Below are 19,305 nucleotides of genomic sequence, written 5' to 3'. Positions count from 1 at the left end.
ACTTTAACAACATGTTAAAAGTGTGAGTAATAGAGAATGATGGGATCCAGTCTTATTCATAAATAAAATAGATGTTTTGATATTGATAGTATTTTAAGTTACTTGTATTATGGATTTAGTTGACAAATAACGTAATCCTGTATGAGTCGACTGAAAAATAAATCTCATTTAGTTCAATATGGTTTAGGTGAGTCAGAATAAAATTACAATCTAAATCTGAATCCAACACTATACAACTAAATATCTCCTAATATTGCTTTCTTTTACTGATTTTTCAATTAGCCATTTGAAATTACCAGTATTTAATTTTAAAGATGTGCTTATAGCAATAGCTTATAGTGAAATAGAACAGACTTGCTAATTTGTGTTTAGTATACATTTGAAATCAGTTGTGCTTCTTTATTTTTAAAACAGAATGTTTATCATTTCATTTTAGATGACAAACACACAAATATTTCAGATTCAGTTTCACACTGGATTCATAGCCCTGGGAACGACGGTATTAAAATTTACGAAGTGAGTATCCCACAGCCAGAGACCATGTGTTAAATGTTGAAATAGGTGGATATGGACTGATATGACAGTGAGGTCCAACAGATGCAAAATCCACAAAGAAATCCATGTAAATTTTTAGAAATTCAAGTGATAAGACTAAAATATTTCCTTTGTCAATAAATGAATGATCTGAAATAAATTAGAAAATTGTTAATCATAGTGAAAACACAGTAATGATTCTTGAAATTAAGGTTCAGGAATCAATGTACAGAGGTGAATGGAGTGTGGCTTGCTGGCTAAATGAGGTCTGTTGTCTGCTAAAACTTCAAAACCAAAAATATCCAGTACATGAGTGATATGAGGGATGTTCCTTGCTGCCTACCTCCAAATTTGTTATCAGAGTCTTTCATGGCCGGAATCACTGGGTTGCTGTAAGTTTTCCAGGCTGTATGGCCATTTTCCAGAAACATTCCCTTCTGAAGTTTCACTGCATTTGTGGCAAGCATCTTCAGAGATTTGTTCAGAGGTCTGTTGGAATGAGGTAAGCGGGGTGTATATATCCCTGTGGAATAATGTCCAGGGTGGGATAAAGAACCCTTTTCTGTTTGAAGCAAGTGGGGATGTTGCAGTTTGCAAATTTGATTAGCATTGAGTAGCTTTGCAGCTGCAAAGTCAGTCAGTCAGGGTATCTGCATAGAGGTAGCCTGGCTGTTGTTGCCTGGAGGCACCCAGACCCAATCATCATCATCATCATCATCATCATCATCACCATCACCATCACCATCACCATCATTTAATTTCATTGTGAAATAGCACAATGACAATAAAGCTATTCTATTCTAACAGGAGTTTGTGGGAAATGATGATGATGACACCACTCAAGCAGAGGGTGCCTCCAGGCAACAACAGCCAGGCTACCTCATGCAGATACCCTCACTGATTGACTTTGCAGCTGCAAGGCTACTCAATGCTAATCAAGATTGCAAACTGCAACATCCACATTTGCTTCAAACAGACAAGGGTATATTCCAGGGATATATACACCCCACTTGCTTCATTCCAACAAACCTCTGAACACACCTCTAGATTATTACAGTTCTTTTTTAAACCTGGCAGCAAACTGATGTTGATTCCTGGTTGTTTCATGCCTTTTTATAAGATTTTGGTATCTTACAGTCTACAGTGGATACCGAGGTGAAAACTGGGCCCCGGCAAAAATTGCCTACCATGTAAGATGATTAAAGTCAATCTATACACTACACTGGTTAGTGAATATAGAGAATAGGGGTGTCTGTAACAACTGCAGTCCATTCCCTCTCTGACTGTAAACCAATCTCACTGCAGTGTGGTTATATTTCTCTTCTCTATTGACTGAAGAAGTCAGGTACTGCAAGGAAAGAGGATAGTAATGGTATTAACAACTTGGCTCCAGAATAGGCTAGAACAGGAATGGCTATAGCAGCTGTCAGAACAAACTCATGGAATTAACTTATAGGTTTCTTTGTTTTGAGCTCAATTAGGCTTTCTTTGGAGGTGCACTGATGATTACTGAACTTGCCACTCATATGCTCCTGGCCACTGTAATGAAATGCTGAATAGGCTGGGTAACTTGTGATCCATTATGTGCTTTTGGGCTGGAACTCCCATTACGTAGCTCTAGCTCGCATACTTAACTAAAGAGTGGTGGGGACTGCAATCTATCAATCTCCTGAAGACCATAAATTGCACATTTGTCCTCTGCAGTACATAATAGTATATAATACAAAGCCGAGCTTTGATCACAACAAAGTAACTTCTTTGTTACCATCATATTCAGACTCAAATTGACTTTAACAGGTCATCATCAAACTGTTTGTTTTTATTTTAATTTGAAGAACTTTCTGTCAATGTTTAGACCTGAACTGGACGCATGTGATTCACCAGAAAAATATCCCCAACTGTTCCATGTCCTACTGGAGATAGAAATAGATTCTACCGATAGACCGACTGACCTAACTCCTCCATGGGAGAACTTTACAACAAAAGACATCAACCCAAGCATCCTTTTCTCTTCACATCAGGAACACCAGGATGCCCTTGCCATGGCTGGTAAGAACTATTATTTGTGTCGAAGTTTCCGCTTTCATGAAAACTTCAAGTTTGACCATTTTCAATTTCACTCATCTTTGGTTTGGTTTGACTTTGTACGTTATAGGTAGAGGTTCTATAGATGTGCCACAAGATAACCTTAAGAATGCTGGACAGGGTGCATTCTTGTCATCACTCAGCTGGCAAGGTACATAAGATTTCTGCTTGAGTAACACTTTCCTCAACTCATAATCCATATATTAGTTTCTTTCCCTCTTTCATCTCATTGTCGATCTCCAGAGAACCTGTCAATGCTATGGGGCAGCCCATAAGCATTACAGGGTCCACAGAAAAGAACCGGCTAATACATGCATAGAATGTAATTGGCCCATTAAAGTCCACAGTGCGTTGGAGATCTGGGCAGACTCTGATATAAGCCTCATTCTGTTTTCCATTATTACATCTGAATGTAATGGTGTCCTTGAAAACACCATACTTCTCCCAGCTTTGAATCCTAGGGTTTCAGTTTTTTGTTAAGAATTTAACTAAAATTACCTTAAGTGTAAATGTTGTTATGATGAATGTTGTTTGCTTCCAGAAGAGGAAAAGTCGCCTACCAGTATCAAACATTAGAGAACGAAAAGAACTTCTTTCTAATTTGGCGCTTCTGTTTAACCACTTAGATCAAAAACTGGAGAGAAGTGGCTCACATCCTAGTTCTGAAGATCGAGCAGCATTGGTTCATGAAGAAAGTGAGCAATCGGATGATGAACTTTTATCTCTCTCCAGTCAGCACAGTAACACCAGTGCGGAAAAAATCCATGGGGCACCAAAGCACAGCAAAAAGCACCAAGAGCCACCAGCTCCACCCCCACCTCCAGAAGAAGTGGACCTTTTAGGTTTGGATGGCGGCCTTATGAGTAAGAACTTCCCAGCAGCAGCAGCCAGTGCACCACCCTCAAATTCAGACTTGCTGAGTGATTTTTTTGGGGCTGGCCAGTCTGCAGGATCAAACCAAGGTGCACAACCTGTAGTTGAGGATGTGTTTCAGATGGGAGGAACTGGGTCTGCACACTCCACCCCACGACGGTCTGCAACTTCTGCATCCCCATCTTTGTCCCCAAGAGTAGGAGAAGGTAAACATTCCTGTTTTGTAGTACTTGGGATACGGTTTGTGTAAAAACACACACAAAAACAATTTCTTATATTTCTGTAAAATTTCTGATAATCAGGATTCTCTTTCTCATAATGCAAAAGATTCTCTTTCTGTGTTAAGATTTTCTAGTTCATTTTAAGTCCTTTTCGAAGGATTAGAATCTAGAGATTACTATTATGTGGCTATTAATTTAATTTGTAATAACAGCCATTAACTTCATTCTGAGAATTGGGAACAGAAGGAAACTTTCCAATCCTTCCAGAACTTGTGCAAGATGCATGTACATCCACCACACACTTTTTAAAGATTGTCTTTCCTTTTCCCTCAGTAGCCCCAACAGACGCTATCCCCGCACTGTTCAGCATGTTCCTTTCCATGAACTTAGGTCTTAGAACCTTCCTCTTGGGAAATAATAAACGTTGATTAGTCTAAGAAAGATGGCTCTGCTTTGCATGGCTACATATATGTGAGAGAGTGGCCTAGATGCTTTTTATTTGGGCTTATTCGCCAATGGTTCCTGGACTGAAAAAAAGACTTCCCATCCCCGTTTTATGGAATCATGCACTCAAAGCCAATTGATACTCTCAATTAGAACAGACCCAGTGAAGCTGAATGATAAGTCAATATTTGCATCATTTTCACTGACAAAATGAGTACACTGTATTTGGGACTCACAGGTCAGAGGTTTGAATCTAGGGAGAGTGCAGCTGAGCTCCCTCTGTAAGCTCCAGCTTCCCATGTGGGGACATAAGAGAAGCCTCCCACAAGGATGGTAAAACATCAGAAACATTCTGGCATCCACTGGGCAATGTCCTTGCAGACTGCCAATTTTTTCACACCAGAAACAACTTGCAGTTTCTCAAGTCACTCCTGACACATAAAAAAATTCTTGGTTTCTCAAATCTGGTGCTGATATGTGGATCAGTGCAAGAGGATTGGTGCAAGTCATGACAACCACTGGCACAAACTGAGCTTAGCATTGATAAGCTTTCAGAATACAATCACAACTACGTCTATACTTTTGACTGTGATAACATGTGACCTTGACTAGATGACATGTGACCTTGACTCAATATGAAGTCAAAAAGATGCCTGGATAGTTGAAATCAGCACATTAAACTCGTAGCCTGCCCCCCTAGTGCAGCCACAATTCCATGAACCACAGCCAGGGAGTTTTCAAAGTTTCCCTGTCATTATTACTTTTTATTGAGCCGTTTTCTCTTTTCCTCTCTCTACCTATTACTAAACCTTTGTTCCCTCCCACATAGCTTTCCTTTCTGCTTAATATTTTATTTCTTCTCTCTCTCCTTTCTATCACTAATACAGATAAAAGATGCACCACTTTGAAATAACTAACTAGAAATCACTAGTAACTTTTGAGAACTTGGAGAGTGAAAACTTACTTTTAAGAAAAGTTTTGAGCATGGAGTATTATTAGCCCCAACTAAAGTATACTCCCTTAAAATAGAATTTGCATAAGCATTTACTTACCACTGATTCCATTGATTTGATTTGCTGGTATTAATTACTGTAAAGGTAAAAGTTTACCCTCAACATGAAGTCTAGTCGTTTGCAACTCTGGGGGTTGTGCCCTTCTCTATTTCTAACCCAAAGAGCCGGTGTTGTCCGTAGGCGCTTCCTAGGTTATGTGGCCGGCATGACTGCTTGGAGCGACGTTACCTTCCCGTAGGAGTGGTACCTATTGATCTATTCATATTTGTATGTTTTCAAACTGCTAGATTGGCAGAAGCTGGGCCTAACAACAAGAGCTCACCCTGCTCCCCAGAGTTGAACCACCGACCTTTCGGTGAGCAAGTTCAGCAGCTCAGCGGTTTAACCCACTGCACCACCAGGGGTTCCAATTATTGTATTTAGGACTATAAATAATGATAACTTATGGCTTCTTTTGGCCTTGAAACTATAAATATAGATAACAACTTTTTGAAGCAACTTTCCAACTCTTCTTTTAAAAACTGCTGAAGATAGTACAGTAGAAATGTATTTTTTTTTTCCTAACAGCACAAAGTCCATCTTCCTTTTTTGATCTTTATGTGTGCAGTTACTGTTGGTGTATTTGCTGCAATTGGTCACATTTCTGAATGTGACATTGAAAATAGGTCAGGGTAAGGTTACCAGATGAAAAACAGGACAAAGTTTGCACAGTATGTATTCAATGGCCATGTGGAATTGGATGTCTCAGTCTGTGGAGCCTGCATGACAAGCAACCCCTGATAATATTTCATCTTCTATGGAGGGTACAGGAAAAAAAAACTATGGAAGGTGTAGGAACTGTCCTTTTAAAAATCAGGCAACCCTAGGTCAGGGGCAATTTGCATATAAAAACAGGCAACAGACATTTTAAACTTTTTCTCAGCATGTGAATTGCTATTCATGCATTTGTATCCTGTTCAGAACCAGGTTATTTTCTGTCATATATTTTGAAAGGGATGAATAAGGAAAAAAATACAGAGAATCTAGTGGGCCAAATATGAATAACATTCCTACAGTTATATAACTAGTAATATTTATATACACAGACAGGAAAGAAAATAAGAACAGCTGAGCCAGAATAAAATAATTTTTAAAATTCTCAATAGAAAATGAGGGTAATCTCCCAGTATTAACAAAAAACTGCAAAACTTTTGGTGAAGTATTGTAGCAAGGGTGTTGGCTACTGTTAAGCAGTTATTACATGTGATTTCTTGTTTGCTTGTTTGGGCAGATGAGTCAGAAATGAAACATCCTACCATAAACTCCCAGTTCAAGCATATTTGGGAGAGGTTTAACTCGCTTTTAGTAATTTCTGCATTTGAGTCCAGATGTAAGAGGAATGAAATACACAGCAACGTGAATGAAACTTCTAAATGAGTTTTTCTTTTTCACACCTCTTGACTTCTAAAGCTGTTGACAAATTCTTAATATTTTTTGTATGTAAGTACAGAACAATTATGAATAGTACAAGATGGATCTGACATAAAGGATTACAGTCCATTGATACCTGAGTGTAAAAGGGATACATAGTTTGAAAAGCAAATATGTTGTTTTTGCAGCAACTGCCTTTGATCCGTTTGGGGGTAGTCCTAAGAAATCTGCTCCAGATCTTCTCGGCTCTTTTCTTGGTTCATCAAATGCTACCACAGATCCTTTTCTTCAATCAGCAAGGAGCCCTTCCCCTACAGTGCAAGGAGACCCTTTTAACATGGGTAGGATTTTTATATAGATAGATATAGATATGTGTGTGTGTGCACGTGTGTGTTTTCATTTTGAATTACAAGAATAAGTGGTGAAAACTTTTTCCCTGGAGTTGCAGGTCTATTGAAGAAGTGGGCTTATGCCAAATAAATGAAATTTTGTGCCATATTCATCTTTATAATCTCTAAGGTGCCATAAGGTCTTTCTTATAATAGAATAATGGTGTAAAGCAATTTATCTTCCAGTTTCTTAAATATTTCAAACCACTGATATTCAATTGTAAAGTGCATTTTGCACATTACTAGCTTAACAATCAACAAGTGTTTGGGTGTGTCATGCATATATATATATGATATCAAGAACTTTTCCATGAAATGTAAGGCATAGCATACCAAGGGTAGGAGTGCCTAGATCTCTTGCAGCAAAAAAGAAGAAAATAATAATAATATGGCAACATCTTTAAGTTGAATTGGTTTTTGTTTTCACATGAGCTTTTGTGGATGTATTTCTTTGGATGCAGTACTGAGTGATTCTGAAGGCAAGGGCATGTGACATATTTATACAGTCGTGGGATGTGACAGGATTCAGAAAAATGCAAATCATGCTCTTGCCCTAAATTTTCAAATGGTTAGATAAGGTGATACAGGTCTTTCAGAACTTTAATGTTAATTGTGAGAAAGCAATAAATCTGCTTACCAAAAGTCAGTTTCCCAAGGCACAAAACTCTCCCTGAGAAGATTCCTTTTGTTATGTATGCCATAACAAGGTGATGTTACATTCTCAACAGCTATTGGGAAGGTGGCAGTTGTGGCTTACCAGACAGAGTTGGAAAAAAATATTTTGTTTTCATTGCAATGTTCAAAGGGGGGTTGCCTTTGTTGTCCTCTGAAACTGAGAGTATCATCTAACATGGACAAGCAAGCATTTGAACCCTGGTCTCCAGAGCTGCAGTCCAACACTAAAATCTCTACTTCTTCTACACCAGTGGTTCTCAGCTTTCCTAATGCTGTGGCCCCTTAATACAGTTCCTCATTTGTGGTGAACCGCAACCATAAAATTATTTTCGTTGCTACTTCATAACAGTAATTTTGCTACTGTTATGAATTATAATGTAAATATCTGATATTTTCATTCACTGTACCAAATTTGGCACAAATACCTGATACGCACAAATATGAGAACTGGTGGGGTTGCGGAGTTGTAGTTGCTGGGATTTATAGTTCACCTACAATCAAAGAGCTTTCTGAACCCCAGCAACAATAGAACTGGGCCAAACTTTCGACACAGAACCCCCAGGACCAACAGAAAATATTGTGTTTTCTGATGGTCTTTGGTGACCCCTCTGACACCCCCTTGCGACTCCCCTAGGAGTCCCGACCCACAGGTTGAGAAACACTGTTCTACACCATACTGCTTCTCATTAAAATTACCGAAGTATAAAAAAATATTCACATGAAGTGGCACATTGATTTTGAATAGCTATGTTGGTGCTTCATGTTTGTAAAATATACAGTAGTCACAAATGCAGTGTCCTCTAAATCTAATTCTAAATCTAGTCCACTTATAATTTCTAGAAAATGAATTAAAATGCTCCAGGTTAGTCATTTCATTGCTTTTAATTCTAAGTAAATTCTGTAATAAAGTGTAAATCAGAGACGCATAGCTATCTCATTTGACTAGTTGAAAGAGAATGTGTATGTGTATATCTTCAAGTTGCCTGTGAAACCATGAATTTAATAGTATTTCCTTAGGCAAAGAATACTAAGAGTGGGGGGGGGGGGGGTTGTCAATTCTTTCCTCCAAAATATAGCCTACATCACCTGGTATTTATTGGTGATCTCCCATCCAAGTACTCACCAGAGCTTACTTTGCTTATATTCCAAGATCATATTTAGGCACAGGACTACTTTATTACTGGTATCTCTGAAGCCCACAAAAAGTAGAGAGTGCCACACAATTAAATGATTTTTTTTAAAAAAAGAACAATTTTTCAAATTTTGCACAAAATAAAAACAAATTAAATCAAGTACGGTAATAGGAAACTCTCGTTTTGTTTCAGGTCCCTCAAGTACCCCAACGGTTTCCATTCAACCAGATGTTTCAGGTGACTGGGAATGGCCTCACACATCAGGTTTGTCACAACCATTTTCTAACTTCTTTAAAATAAGGAGCCCCTGGTAGTGCAATGAGTTAAACCCTTGTGCCGGCAGGACTGCTGACCGATAGGTCAGTGGTTAGAATCCGGGGAAAGTGGATTGAGCTCCCTCTCTCAGCTCCTGTTTACCCATGTGGGGACATAAGAGAAGCCTCCCACAAGTATGGTAAAACACCCAGGCCTCCCCTGGGCAACATCCTTGCAGACGGCCAATTCTCTCACACCAGAAGCGACTTGCAGTTCCTCAAGTCACTCCTGACACAAAAAATTTTTTTAAATAATCTTTATAAAATGTATTAACTTTAGCTTGAAATCATAACCTTTTCCATTATTTCCTAACAGCCCATTTTGTATAATAATAAACTTATATAGTGGAGCAGGTATGCAAATAAAGTCCCTTCAAAAATTAGATAGGCAGCTTTGTATTCTTTTGATGTTAGGGACCTCTGATGTTTGAGAAATGTTTGCCTACCATTTCTCTAAAACCTATATAATTAAAAATATATACCAGTTTGTCACACTTAAGAAGCATATACCACAGGTCCATGAATTTGAATGTATTGTAAACTACATATATATTCTAAAACATGTGAATAGTAGCCAGTGTCTTCTGTGATGTTTGTTGGAACTGAAAAATACAGGACTGAACATTCCAGGGATGGAAAAGTTTGGCCCTTCAGATGTTTTGGAATGCACCTACCCAAATCCTTTACCACTAGACATGCTGAGTGGAATTAATGGGAGTTGTAGATCCAATCAAAACACCTGAAAAGTAATGCTCTGAAGCTTCTTATTGTTTTGATAGGCAACCCCCTATTAGTGCTGGTATTTTTTGCAGTATAGATATAAATTTATTTTCCTCAGGATCACAGCGACAGTGTAAAGAGTTAAATCACCCTTTTTCCTGCTGATAGTCAGCACCCCCAACTACTAATAAGTTTTTTTTAAAAAAAAAACTCATGCGTGATGAATGCAAGGACACATTTTAATGTCACTAATTTAGCCCATAGATAAAGAGATCATATTCAAAGAAAACTGAAACTATGTGCAAGATTTGTTTAAAGATGTTGCAGAAATCTGAATTGTAAAATTTGACATACAGGGATTCGCTTTTTTGTAAGCCTGAATATGTCTAATGGCTACAATGCTGCTACAATTACATAATTGTTAAAAGGAAATTCATAAACACAAACAACATACTCTTTAGAGTATGTTCATTTGATGGCAAAATTTAATGAGGGAGCATCCCAAAACATTGCCATCTCTCACGTTCTTTGCCAAAAATAATGTGGACTTTTGCTGTTACATGGTTAGTGCAGTCCTCCTGCTTAAATGTATTTTCAGTTTGAGTTTTAAAGAATCATTTTATCTTCAAATCATAATTTTTAACATTCTCAAATTAGTATGTTACTGTTTCTTTGTGCATTGAGATAGCACAATGAGACATGTAGCAATTATATTAATTTTGATTCTTATAGTCATTTAATTTGCATTTGACAAGCTGCTTCTTTTTTACTCACAGGTGGCCTAGGCAAGGGGAGCAAATCAGCTGCTACCAGCCCTACTGGGTCCGTGCATAGCACTCCTACGCACCAAGCCAAACCCCAAACCCTGGATCCTTTTGCTGACTTGGGGAGTCTTGGAGCAAATCTAGCAGGTTCGTATGAACATGAGAGTTGCTTGCAGTGGAATCACATCATCACAGCTGCACTTGAAACCACACCATGAAAAGAGACCATAGTGAATTGTAAGCAACTGATTGAAAATAAGCAGCCATATTTCTCACATGGCCCTTTTAATTTGGGCAGTCTAGGGTATTATGGCATGATTAAAATATGCAATATTTTAATGGCCGGAATCACTGGGTTTTTGTAAGTTTTTGCGGGCTGTATGGCCGTATTCCAGATGCATTCTCTCCTGACATTTCACCTGCATCTATGGCAGGCATCCTCAGAGGATGTGAGGACCTCACAATCTCTGATAATGCCTGCCATAGATGCAGGTGAAATGTCAGGAGAGAATGCTTCTGGAACATGATTACACAGCCTGAAAAACTTACAGAAAAATCCATATATATTGAGCATTGGCATGAGGAGAAAATGGAAAGGGATGTGATCCGAGAAGGATGTAGGGACAGGATCCCCCCCCCCCCCAATGTTGAAAGCCATCTTTTAAAATGTATTTGCAAGACTGAAAAGGGTCAGAAAGTGATATCTTACAGAAGAATTCATATGCCCAATAGAAATTTTGCACTATAAACAATTTTCTCCAGTAGGTCTTGGATTGAAAGTCTTTTTGGGGAAATGGAGGGAAAGGAACAAACAGGCCAGGAAACAACTAAAAGTGATTGAGAGTGAAGAAGGATTTAATTTTAGGGCAAGGCCAATAACTGCAATAAGCACCCCAGAAGCCCAGTTGACTGCCCCCCCTCCAAAGTAGAGAAATTTAAAAAGGGGAACAAAGCCAGAAATGACTAGAATCACATGTCTGGCTTTTTAAAAATAGACTTTTAAAACTATTTAGAAGGTTAATTAAAGCTCTGGAAGGCTCTAAAGCAAGAAGAAAATCTATAATATCCAAGGACTACAAAAACAGCTTGGGAGGAGAGAGACAACATGGAGCCCCAGGATTGCATTTTGTTCATCCCTGCTTTAGAGTATCTTAACATGTCAAATTCTCACATTTCCCCCATTCAATTGGTATTTTAAATAATGTGTCAAGCTTGTCATCAGCTTTTTCACTCAGATGAGAAACGATATTTACCGAAAGCAAAATTGGATGGTATAGTAATACAATTTTATGTTCCCCTTTAAGTGGCAAGAATACATGTAACTTTACGAACAGAACATTACCAGAAGGCTGCATTTCGATACAAAATAATTTCATGATATTACTACATGTAATGTAGGAATACATTAATAGCTTTTTTCATATTAAATGTTTTCCCACAGTGTGTATCGTACCTATTATTATTATTATTATTATTATTATTATGTTTATTATGTTTATTTATATCCCACTTTTTGTCACACAGAGACTCAAAGTGGCTTACATTAAAAGCATTTCAACAGAATTAAACATCAATGTTATTAAAAATTCACATATAAAATCCATAAAAACATATTCAAAGCTAAAAAACCCCACAGCATTCCTTGACATAGCAGTTTGATGTTTCTTTAAAAACTTAGTTCCATCATATGTAACTTAGGGAAGTACTAGAGCAAACATGCTTTCATGTGTTGAGCCATATTGGTTAAAGAGGTATCAAACTGCTATAACTATGGAAACACTCTTAGATACTTGAAAATTTTGTACTCACTGCTTTTAAAAAGCAGACAGTATCTTGTAGAATGGAATTTTGTGGAAAATTGTACTAATCACGCATCTATCTACCACTTTATTTATATCTCATCTGTCTCTAGATTGGGACTCAAGGTGGTCAAAAAGGCAAAAAAAAATACAATGCACACATATAGTCAAAACATACAATGTTAAGTTTAAAACAGCATTGAACAACACACTTAAAACCTTACTTTAAAACAAAGTAAAACACCATTAAACATTCCCTGTGCTTCTGAACTCATGCAAATCCTTTAACAGAACAGTTCGTAAACTATTGTACACAGACTTAACAGTGTAAGAGAGTCATAGAATCATGAGTTGGAAGAGACCTCATGGGCCACCCAGTCCAACCCCCTGCCAAGAAGAAGGAAAATCACATTCAAAGCACCCCTGACAGATGGCCATCCAGCTTCTGTTTAAAAGCCTCTAAAGAAGGAGCCTCCACCACAGTCCACAGCAGAGAGTTCCACTGCTGAACAGCTCTCACAGTTAGGAAGTTCTTCCTAATGATCAGGTGGAATCTCCTTTCCTGTAGTTTGAAGACATTGTTCCACTTCCTAGTCTCCAAGGAAGCAGAAAACAAGCTTGCTTCCTCCTTCCTATGACTTCCTCTCACATATTTATACATGGTCATTATGTCTCCTCTCCGCCTTCTATTCTGCAGGCTAAACATGGCCAGTTCTTTAAGCTGCTCCTCATAGGGCTTGTTCTCCAGAGCCTTAATCATTTCAGTGGCTCTCCTTTGGACACATTCCAGCTTGTTGACATTAGAGATTTTACTCCTTGTAGTTTAAGTTCTTGTATCTAATGGGATTTACTACAGTATGTACTTTGCCACTCAAGACTACCTTTTTATTGTTATTTTTATGAGTTCCTGTCAATCAGTGATGGCGAAGCATGTTGTTTTAACCAGAGGTTCTCTTCCACTCAGATTTCAAATAATTTGTGCATTTATGGGATTGTGCAAATTCTATCACCTCAGTGTAGGGCAAAGTCCCAGCAGCTATGGTTTTGCACTGATTTTTTTTTTGAAGCCTTGTTTTTTATGTGTGAAAAGTTATCAATTTTAATAAACAAGCCTGACATTGATAATATTAGGGATACAGATGAAAGATCAATGAAAACAATACAATGTAATCATTTTTTTTTTACTTTCCAATATTTTTTCATTCTGTTGGGATTTTTTTTTCTAATCCCCTTTTTCTCATAAATGGATTTCACCCCTCCTGTGACAGTTTTTGGCCTCTAATTTCTACCATGCCAGCACTGGCTGGTATTTCTCCCTTGCTGTGTACTGCCTCATCTGCTTAAATGTCATGTTGATTCTGGAAGTAGGCTTCTTGCTCCCCTCTGCTGGCTTTTTGTGGCTCTGCAGGATCAAAACAAAACATGTGCCTGATGTCACGTAGTTGTGGTGGTTCTTTTCTTCTTCTGCTGTTTTAATATGGAAGGAGTTGTGCAATTTTAAACAACATGTAAAAATATGAAGATTTAAACACAAGGAAACAGTGACAACTAGGATATCTTTAATTAATTTAATGATAGCAAATGTGTAAAATGATTTGGATGTTGGACTAGGACCCTAGAGATCAGGGTCTGAATCTCTGCTTGGCTATGGAAATCCATCGGTGACTTTGGCCAGTCACACTATGAGAAAGACAAAGGCTCTCTGAAAAAACATCACTATGTTTCAGGGACTTTGTTTTTTTTTAATATTTTTGTCCTTTATGTAATCTTGGATGTCAGGAAAAGAAGAAATACAGAAATTCAACAGCATAAAAAAGATTATTTTGCACTTTACTTTGAATCCTGGCAAAGCTGTCTGGCATATAAGAAACCTAGAAGTATCCACTATTGCCATTCAAATTTAGATATTCTTAAAATACAGGTATAGCATACATTTCTTATTCCAAAGAAGACCAAACTATTAACATGCAGTACTTTGCTTCATATTTCAGGTTGTCCTTCCTTTGCCAGCAAGCCCAGCACACCTACAGGAATGGGTGGAGGATTTCCTCCTATGGGATCGCCACAGAAACCATCTCCCCAGCCCATGGGAGGTGGCAGCTGGCAACAGGGCACCGGATACTCCTGGCCGCAATCGCAGACCAAACCCCAGCAAAGCATGCCACATTCCTCTCCACAAAATAGGCCTAACTATAATGTGAGCTTTTCTGCAATGCCAGGTGGCCAGAATGATCGTGGAAAAGGGACGAGCAGTGCCGGTAAACAGAATTTTTAAACTCTTACATTTTCTTGTGATATAAATGTAATTCTGTAGGGGGAAAATTGAACACTTCCAAACTAAGGAGTTTTATCCAGCATATTTGAAATCAATCTAGATATTCTGGTTCTAATAATATATGGAGCCCTTTCTAAAAGTGGTAGCTCTAGATTTAGTTCTCTTTCTGAGCCCACTAATGTTCTGCCATTAGCATCAGTTACACATGACATCATGCTATGAAATCTTCCAACAGCCAGTGGGATGTGCTATTGGGAAGAGAGTGGGATCCTAGCTTTATTTAAAGCCTCATTCAGAGATGCTCGCAACATTCAGAGTACCTCTACATCAGCTTATGAACTCATCAAATATATTGAGCAAACAATACAAGGCATTCAATTCTTGCTTCTCGTTATTGGTCAGTTAATAACATACTTCCAGATTGAATTACTATGTGATTTCAAAATCAAAATGGGAGAGAAGACTTGCTCATACATAGTTCAGAAGACAATCTATTGTCAAAGGGTTTCATGGCCAGAATCACTGAGATGTTGTGAGTTTCCCGGCTGTAATGGCCATGTTCCAGAGGCATTATCTCCTGATATTTCGCCTGCATCTATGGCAGGCATCCTCAGAGGTTGTGAAGTGTCACAACCTCTAAGGATGCCTGCCATAGATGCAGATGAAACATTAGGAGAGAATCTGCACATTATATGGGACTCAGTAAGTAAACCTCTGTCTAACTTTATCAGCTGTTTTGAAGGTTCACAACAGTCTAGCTGGCAGAGAAGATGTTATAATAATTCCCTCCCCATACTATAGAGGAAAAATGCTGGTACCTTCCAAAACATGTTTAGCTCTAGGTCATATTGCAGGAAGCACAATCATCCGAACACATTTATGATTTTGACTTCTACAAATTTGATTATTCATGGATTTGATTTAAAATGTCATCTATAGGAAACTCCAGATCATTCAATGCAATTGTATGCTCAGCTTCCAGTGGAAGTTGACAGTAGAGTTGTGCGGGAAGACCTAAACATTTATAGAGAGGTGTTCTCAAAGGTAAAAAAAAACCCAATTAATTTATTTGAGATTTTTCATTTTCACAGGGGTCCTATGGCCCTAACTCCAGCAAATGTGGAGGGCTGAATGTAATAATCTTTTAACGATTTTGGGCGATGTGTAAGTTGTATCTTTCTACATCAGGAATAAAATTAATAATTTGAATCTTTTTAATTATTTTGCTCATCAAGATTCCAAACCGAAAATGGCTGCTGATTTTGAAGACCTCTTATCTGGTCAAGGATTTAATGCCCAAAAAGACAAAAAGGGACCAAGAACAATAGCAGAAATGCGGAAAGAAGAAATGGCCAAGGAGATGGACCCTGAAAAGTTAAAAGTAAGCTGCATTCATAAAATACGTAACATATATTTAAATACTTTGCCCTGTTTGAATTAGTAAACAAAGTAAAATTTAAACCTTTGGAGATATTTTAGGATATATTTGATGCTATTTTGTCTAATATAACAATCCTGAAGCATCTTTTCAGGCACTATGTTTTCAAGGAATGTGATTACATTCCTTTCCAGGCTAACTACAGGATCACCATCTCCTGTATAATTTGCCCCAAACACTTAGGTCCTCTGTGGGTGGCTACTTCAGCCTGCCAGGACCAGACTGGCAACCATCACCCAGAGAAGCTTTTGATTGGCCACCCGAAGACTGTGGAACAACCTGCCAGAAGAGGTCTGACAGCTAAATGAGCTCTCAGAATTTAAAACCATCTAAAGACCTATCTCTTCTGACAGGCCTACCCAGCCAGTTTTAATTGGGAATTTTAAATTTGCATCTTATACTTAATCTTTGCTGTGTATATTTAATGTGTTTTGTTAAATATGTTTTAATATGTGCATTTTGTAGAATGCTTTAGATGATTGTGTGTTTTTAGCAATGTTTTCTGCCTCATGCCATAAGGAGAGGTGGGTAAGAAATAACATTATTACTATTACTTTCTCTTTCCAAACTTCAGTGTCTGCATGAGAGACTGGTAGTAAAACAAACAAACAAACAAAAAAACAAAACAAAAACTATTGAAATTTCATTTCTAAAGATAGAAGGGTGGCAGAAATCTGGGAAGAGCTCAGACTATTCCAAACTTTTTGCCCCTCCAAATTCATTTTAGCTCAAAGCTGACATACATATCTCTGACAGTAATAGATATATCTGAGGATTTCATGTGGCCTTCCTTTCAAAGTAAAACAATTCACATCTCCCACACTGGCGTACACATCAAACAAGCAGCTGTGCTTCAAATTGTATTCTTCCTGAATGTTACGAGGCAGTTTGTCTGAAAAAGTACTGAACTGTGTATTAAAAATTCATTCATTCTCACCTTTATAGTTTGGACTATCTCTTTGTGTATCATTTTAACTTGTTCACGCAGTTCCATTTCACCTGCAGGTACACACACAACCACTTAGTATTGTAATGTTCTACTACAGTGGCTAAATGTGGTTCTTTTGGGAGATTTACTGCATCTATTAAAGAAATATTTATTTTCTGGTAAAGTAACTCTTGGAATTTCATTGATCTCTGTGAACAGGAAACTGATCTTATTTAAGATTAACAGTATATTTTATTTTAAATGCTTTTATCACCCCATATGAATGTAGGCGTGCCTATGCCTTCAAATCATCTCTTGAGCCCATCAATTTCATAGAGTTTCCTTAGGCAAAGACTACACAAATATATTTTGCTAGTTCCTTCCTCTGAAATAGTCTACAGCACCTGTATTTGTTAGCATCCTCCCATCTAAGTACTAACCAAAGTTGACCATGCTCCATTTCCAAGATCAGATGGGATCTAGTCTGCAAGGACTACAAGGCCAGTGAAAAGGCCACATGCAGCCCACAGCCCAACTGTGGTATACTGTGTTCTCTCATCGCAGGGTTTCACTTATCAGGGATGGCACTTATCAGGGCCATCCCTGATAAGTGAAAATCTACTAAGTAGGGACACCATATTAATTTTAATATTTATATGTTATTTTTTATATATTACATATTATTTTCTTACCCACGCTTCCTTACCCGCCTCCCATCCCAAGGGTGCCTGCCTGCCTCCCTGGCTTCCGCAGACCCCGCCAGAGCCTTCGGAGCCATGCAGGAAGCAGCAGGCCAGGGGGACAGGCCTTCCCCACCACACCTCAAGCTACCGCACTTCTGGGGTCTGTGGAGGCCAGGGAGGCAGGCCTTCCAGGCCGCGCCTCAGCCTGCTGCACTTCCGAGGTCCCTGGCCTCCACTGGACATACCGTAAATATTTTATATTTTTATTAATATTTTCAAAAACCCGCGAAACAGCGAGTCCGCTTAAATTGAACCACAAAGTAGTGAGGGAACACTGTAAATAGAGAGGAAATATGCTTAGGTGCATCAACACATGAGTAAAATTCTACTAAGCGTTTTAACTTTCTGTTTATTCTATAGTTGTGTCTTAGATTGCATGCCACCCTATCACTAGTTTTGAAGCCCTGTAAGAAAACAACACCACCAAGAACAACACATGAGGAAGATTTGCATTATTTGGAAGCCTCCAGAAGCAACACATGACCTCTACAGCAAATCATGGGTCTTTAGTGCAGGACTGTGCGCTTTTTTCTGCCACTAGAATCCTGCAGGAAGCACATTGCCCAAAATGGAAAATGCCCAGAAGTACATGGCTGATTTTAAAATATCTCTGTCCCCGCTGTTAAACAGGGCAGAGATCTAGTGACCTGTGAATCATTGTTCCTGGAGTTATTCATGAGACAATTTATTCTCATCATCTTTTTTTCTTTTTGGTAGCAATAGTTCAGGAAATCATGAGCTATAAAAACATGCTGGATTTTGTCCATCCCTGTTTAATGTGTGTTTATGCATAAGACAGTCACTTCTGATTTTTTTTGGGGGGGGGGGGAGGAAATGTGGAAATGTACCCCGCTCTTTTTGGACTCCTACAATGGACCAGTGAACAAAGTTAGCCCTAATGTCTGTGTGCATGCATTATGCACTGATGCATCTAAAAGGCTACAGCTCTTACATAATGGGTTATACATAAATAAGAATTGTTAGGGAACACTACCTTACTGTGATAATCATTAATGAGATTTTTGTGATAATTACTTTGTTGGCTATTAGCATCGTGGACCACTGAGATAAATCTTGCCTGAAGGATTAAACGCTGATTAGTACTATCCCAATACATGCTTTGAATATGAACAATAACATCTAAAGGTCCTAGACATTCAGGAAATCAAGACTAATTTATGCAGGATAAGTTTTCATGGACTATAGTCCATTTGTCATGCAGCTGAAGAAGTGGGTTGTAGTCCATGAAAGTTTGTACTGAAATAAACTGATTAAAGATACCACCAGATTCCTTTCTTTCTACACTGCTAATACTTTGAAAGTTTGTTATCTTTTTGAGTGTGCATGGGTACATGTATATACACAGTCGTATTCCCAGTACATTTATTTCCCTGGAATTCTTGAGACATTTACTTTTGGTACATACTATTCTCCTTGGTCCACAAGTATTATTCTTCTGTTAGATGCATTGTCTTTTTTAAAAAATATTTATTTTAGCCCCACAGTTGTAATTTGAAAGATGCTAGCTTGCTCCTAAGCCCCCCCCC

The 19,305-nt window shown here is 38.2% G+C and overlaps 1 protein-coding gene across 5 annotated transcripts in view; it reads left to right on the top strand.

Moving 5' to 3' along the window:
• The window catches only part of DNAJC6 (DnaJ heat shock protein family (Hsp40) member C6), an 83,908-nt gene that overhangs the window by 59,910 nt on the left and 4,693 nt on the right, over positions 1–19,305 (top strand). For 4 of the 5 annotated variants that reach the window (XM_060773677.2, XM_060773675.2, XM_060773674.2 and 1 more), the window contains exons 9-17: positions 437–516; positions 2,390–2,583; positions 2,690–2,770; positions 3,246–3,698; positions 6,769–6,921; positions 8,970–9,041; positions 10,588–10,722; positions 14,366–14,632; positions 15,885–16,030. In XM_060773677.2, coding sequence (XP_060629660.2) covers positions 437–516; positions 2,390–2,583; positions 2,690–2,770; positions 3,246–3,698; positions 6,769–6,921; positions 8,970–9,041; positions 10,588–10,722; positions 14,366–14,632; positions 15,885–16,030 — 1,581 coding nt within the window. The remainder of the gene's footprint in view (positions 1–436; positions 517–2,389; positions 2,584–2,689; positions 2,771–3,245; positions 3,699–6,768; positions 6,922–8,969; positions 9,042–10,587; positions 10,723–14,365; positions 14,633–15,884; positions 16,031–19,305) is intronic. The other variant, XM_060773676.2, reaches the window with a different exon arrangement.

The sequence above is a fragment of the Anolis sagrei genome, chromosome 4 (genome assembly GCF_037176765.1).
Source record: "Anolis sagrei isolate rAnoSag1 chromosome 4, rAnoSag1.mat, whole genome shotgun sequence".
NCBI classification, from domain to species: domain Eukaryota; kingdom Metazoa; phylum Chordata; class Lepidosauria; order Squamata; family Dactyloidae; genus Anolis; species Anolis sagrei.
The sequence above is the reverse complement of the archived record's forward strand: the minus strand, read 5'-3'. Positions and strand labels throughout refer to the sequence as shown.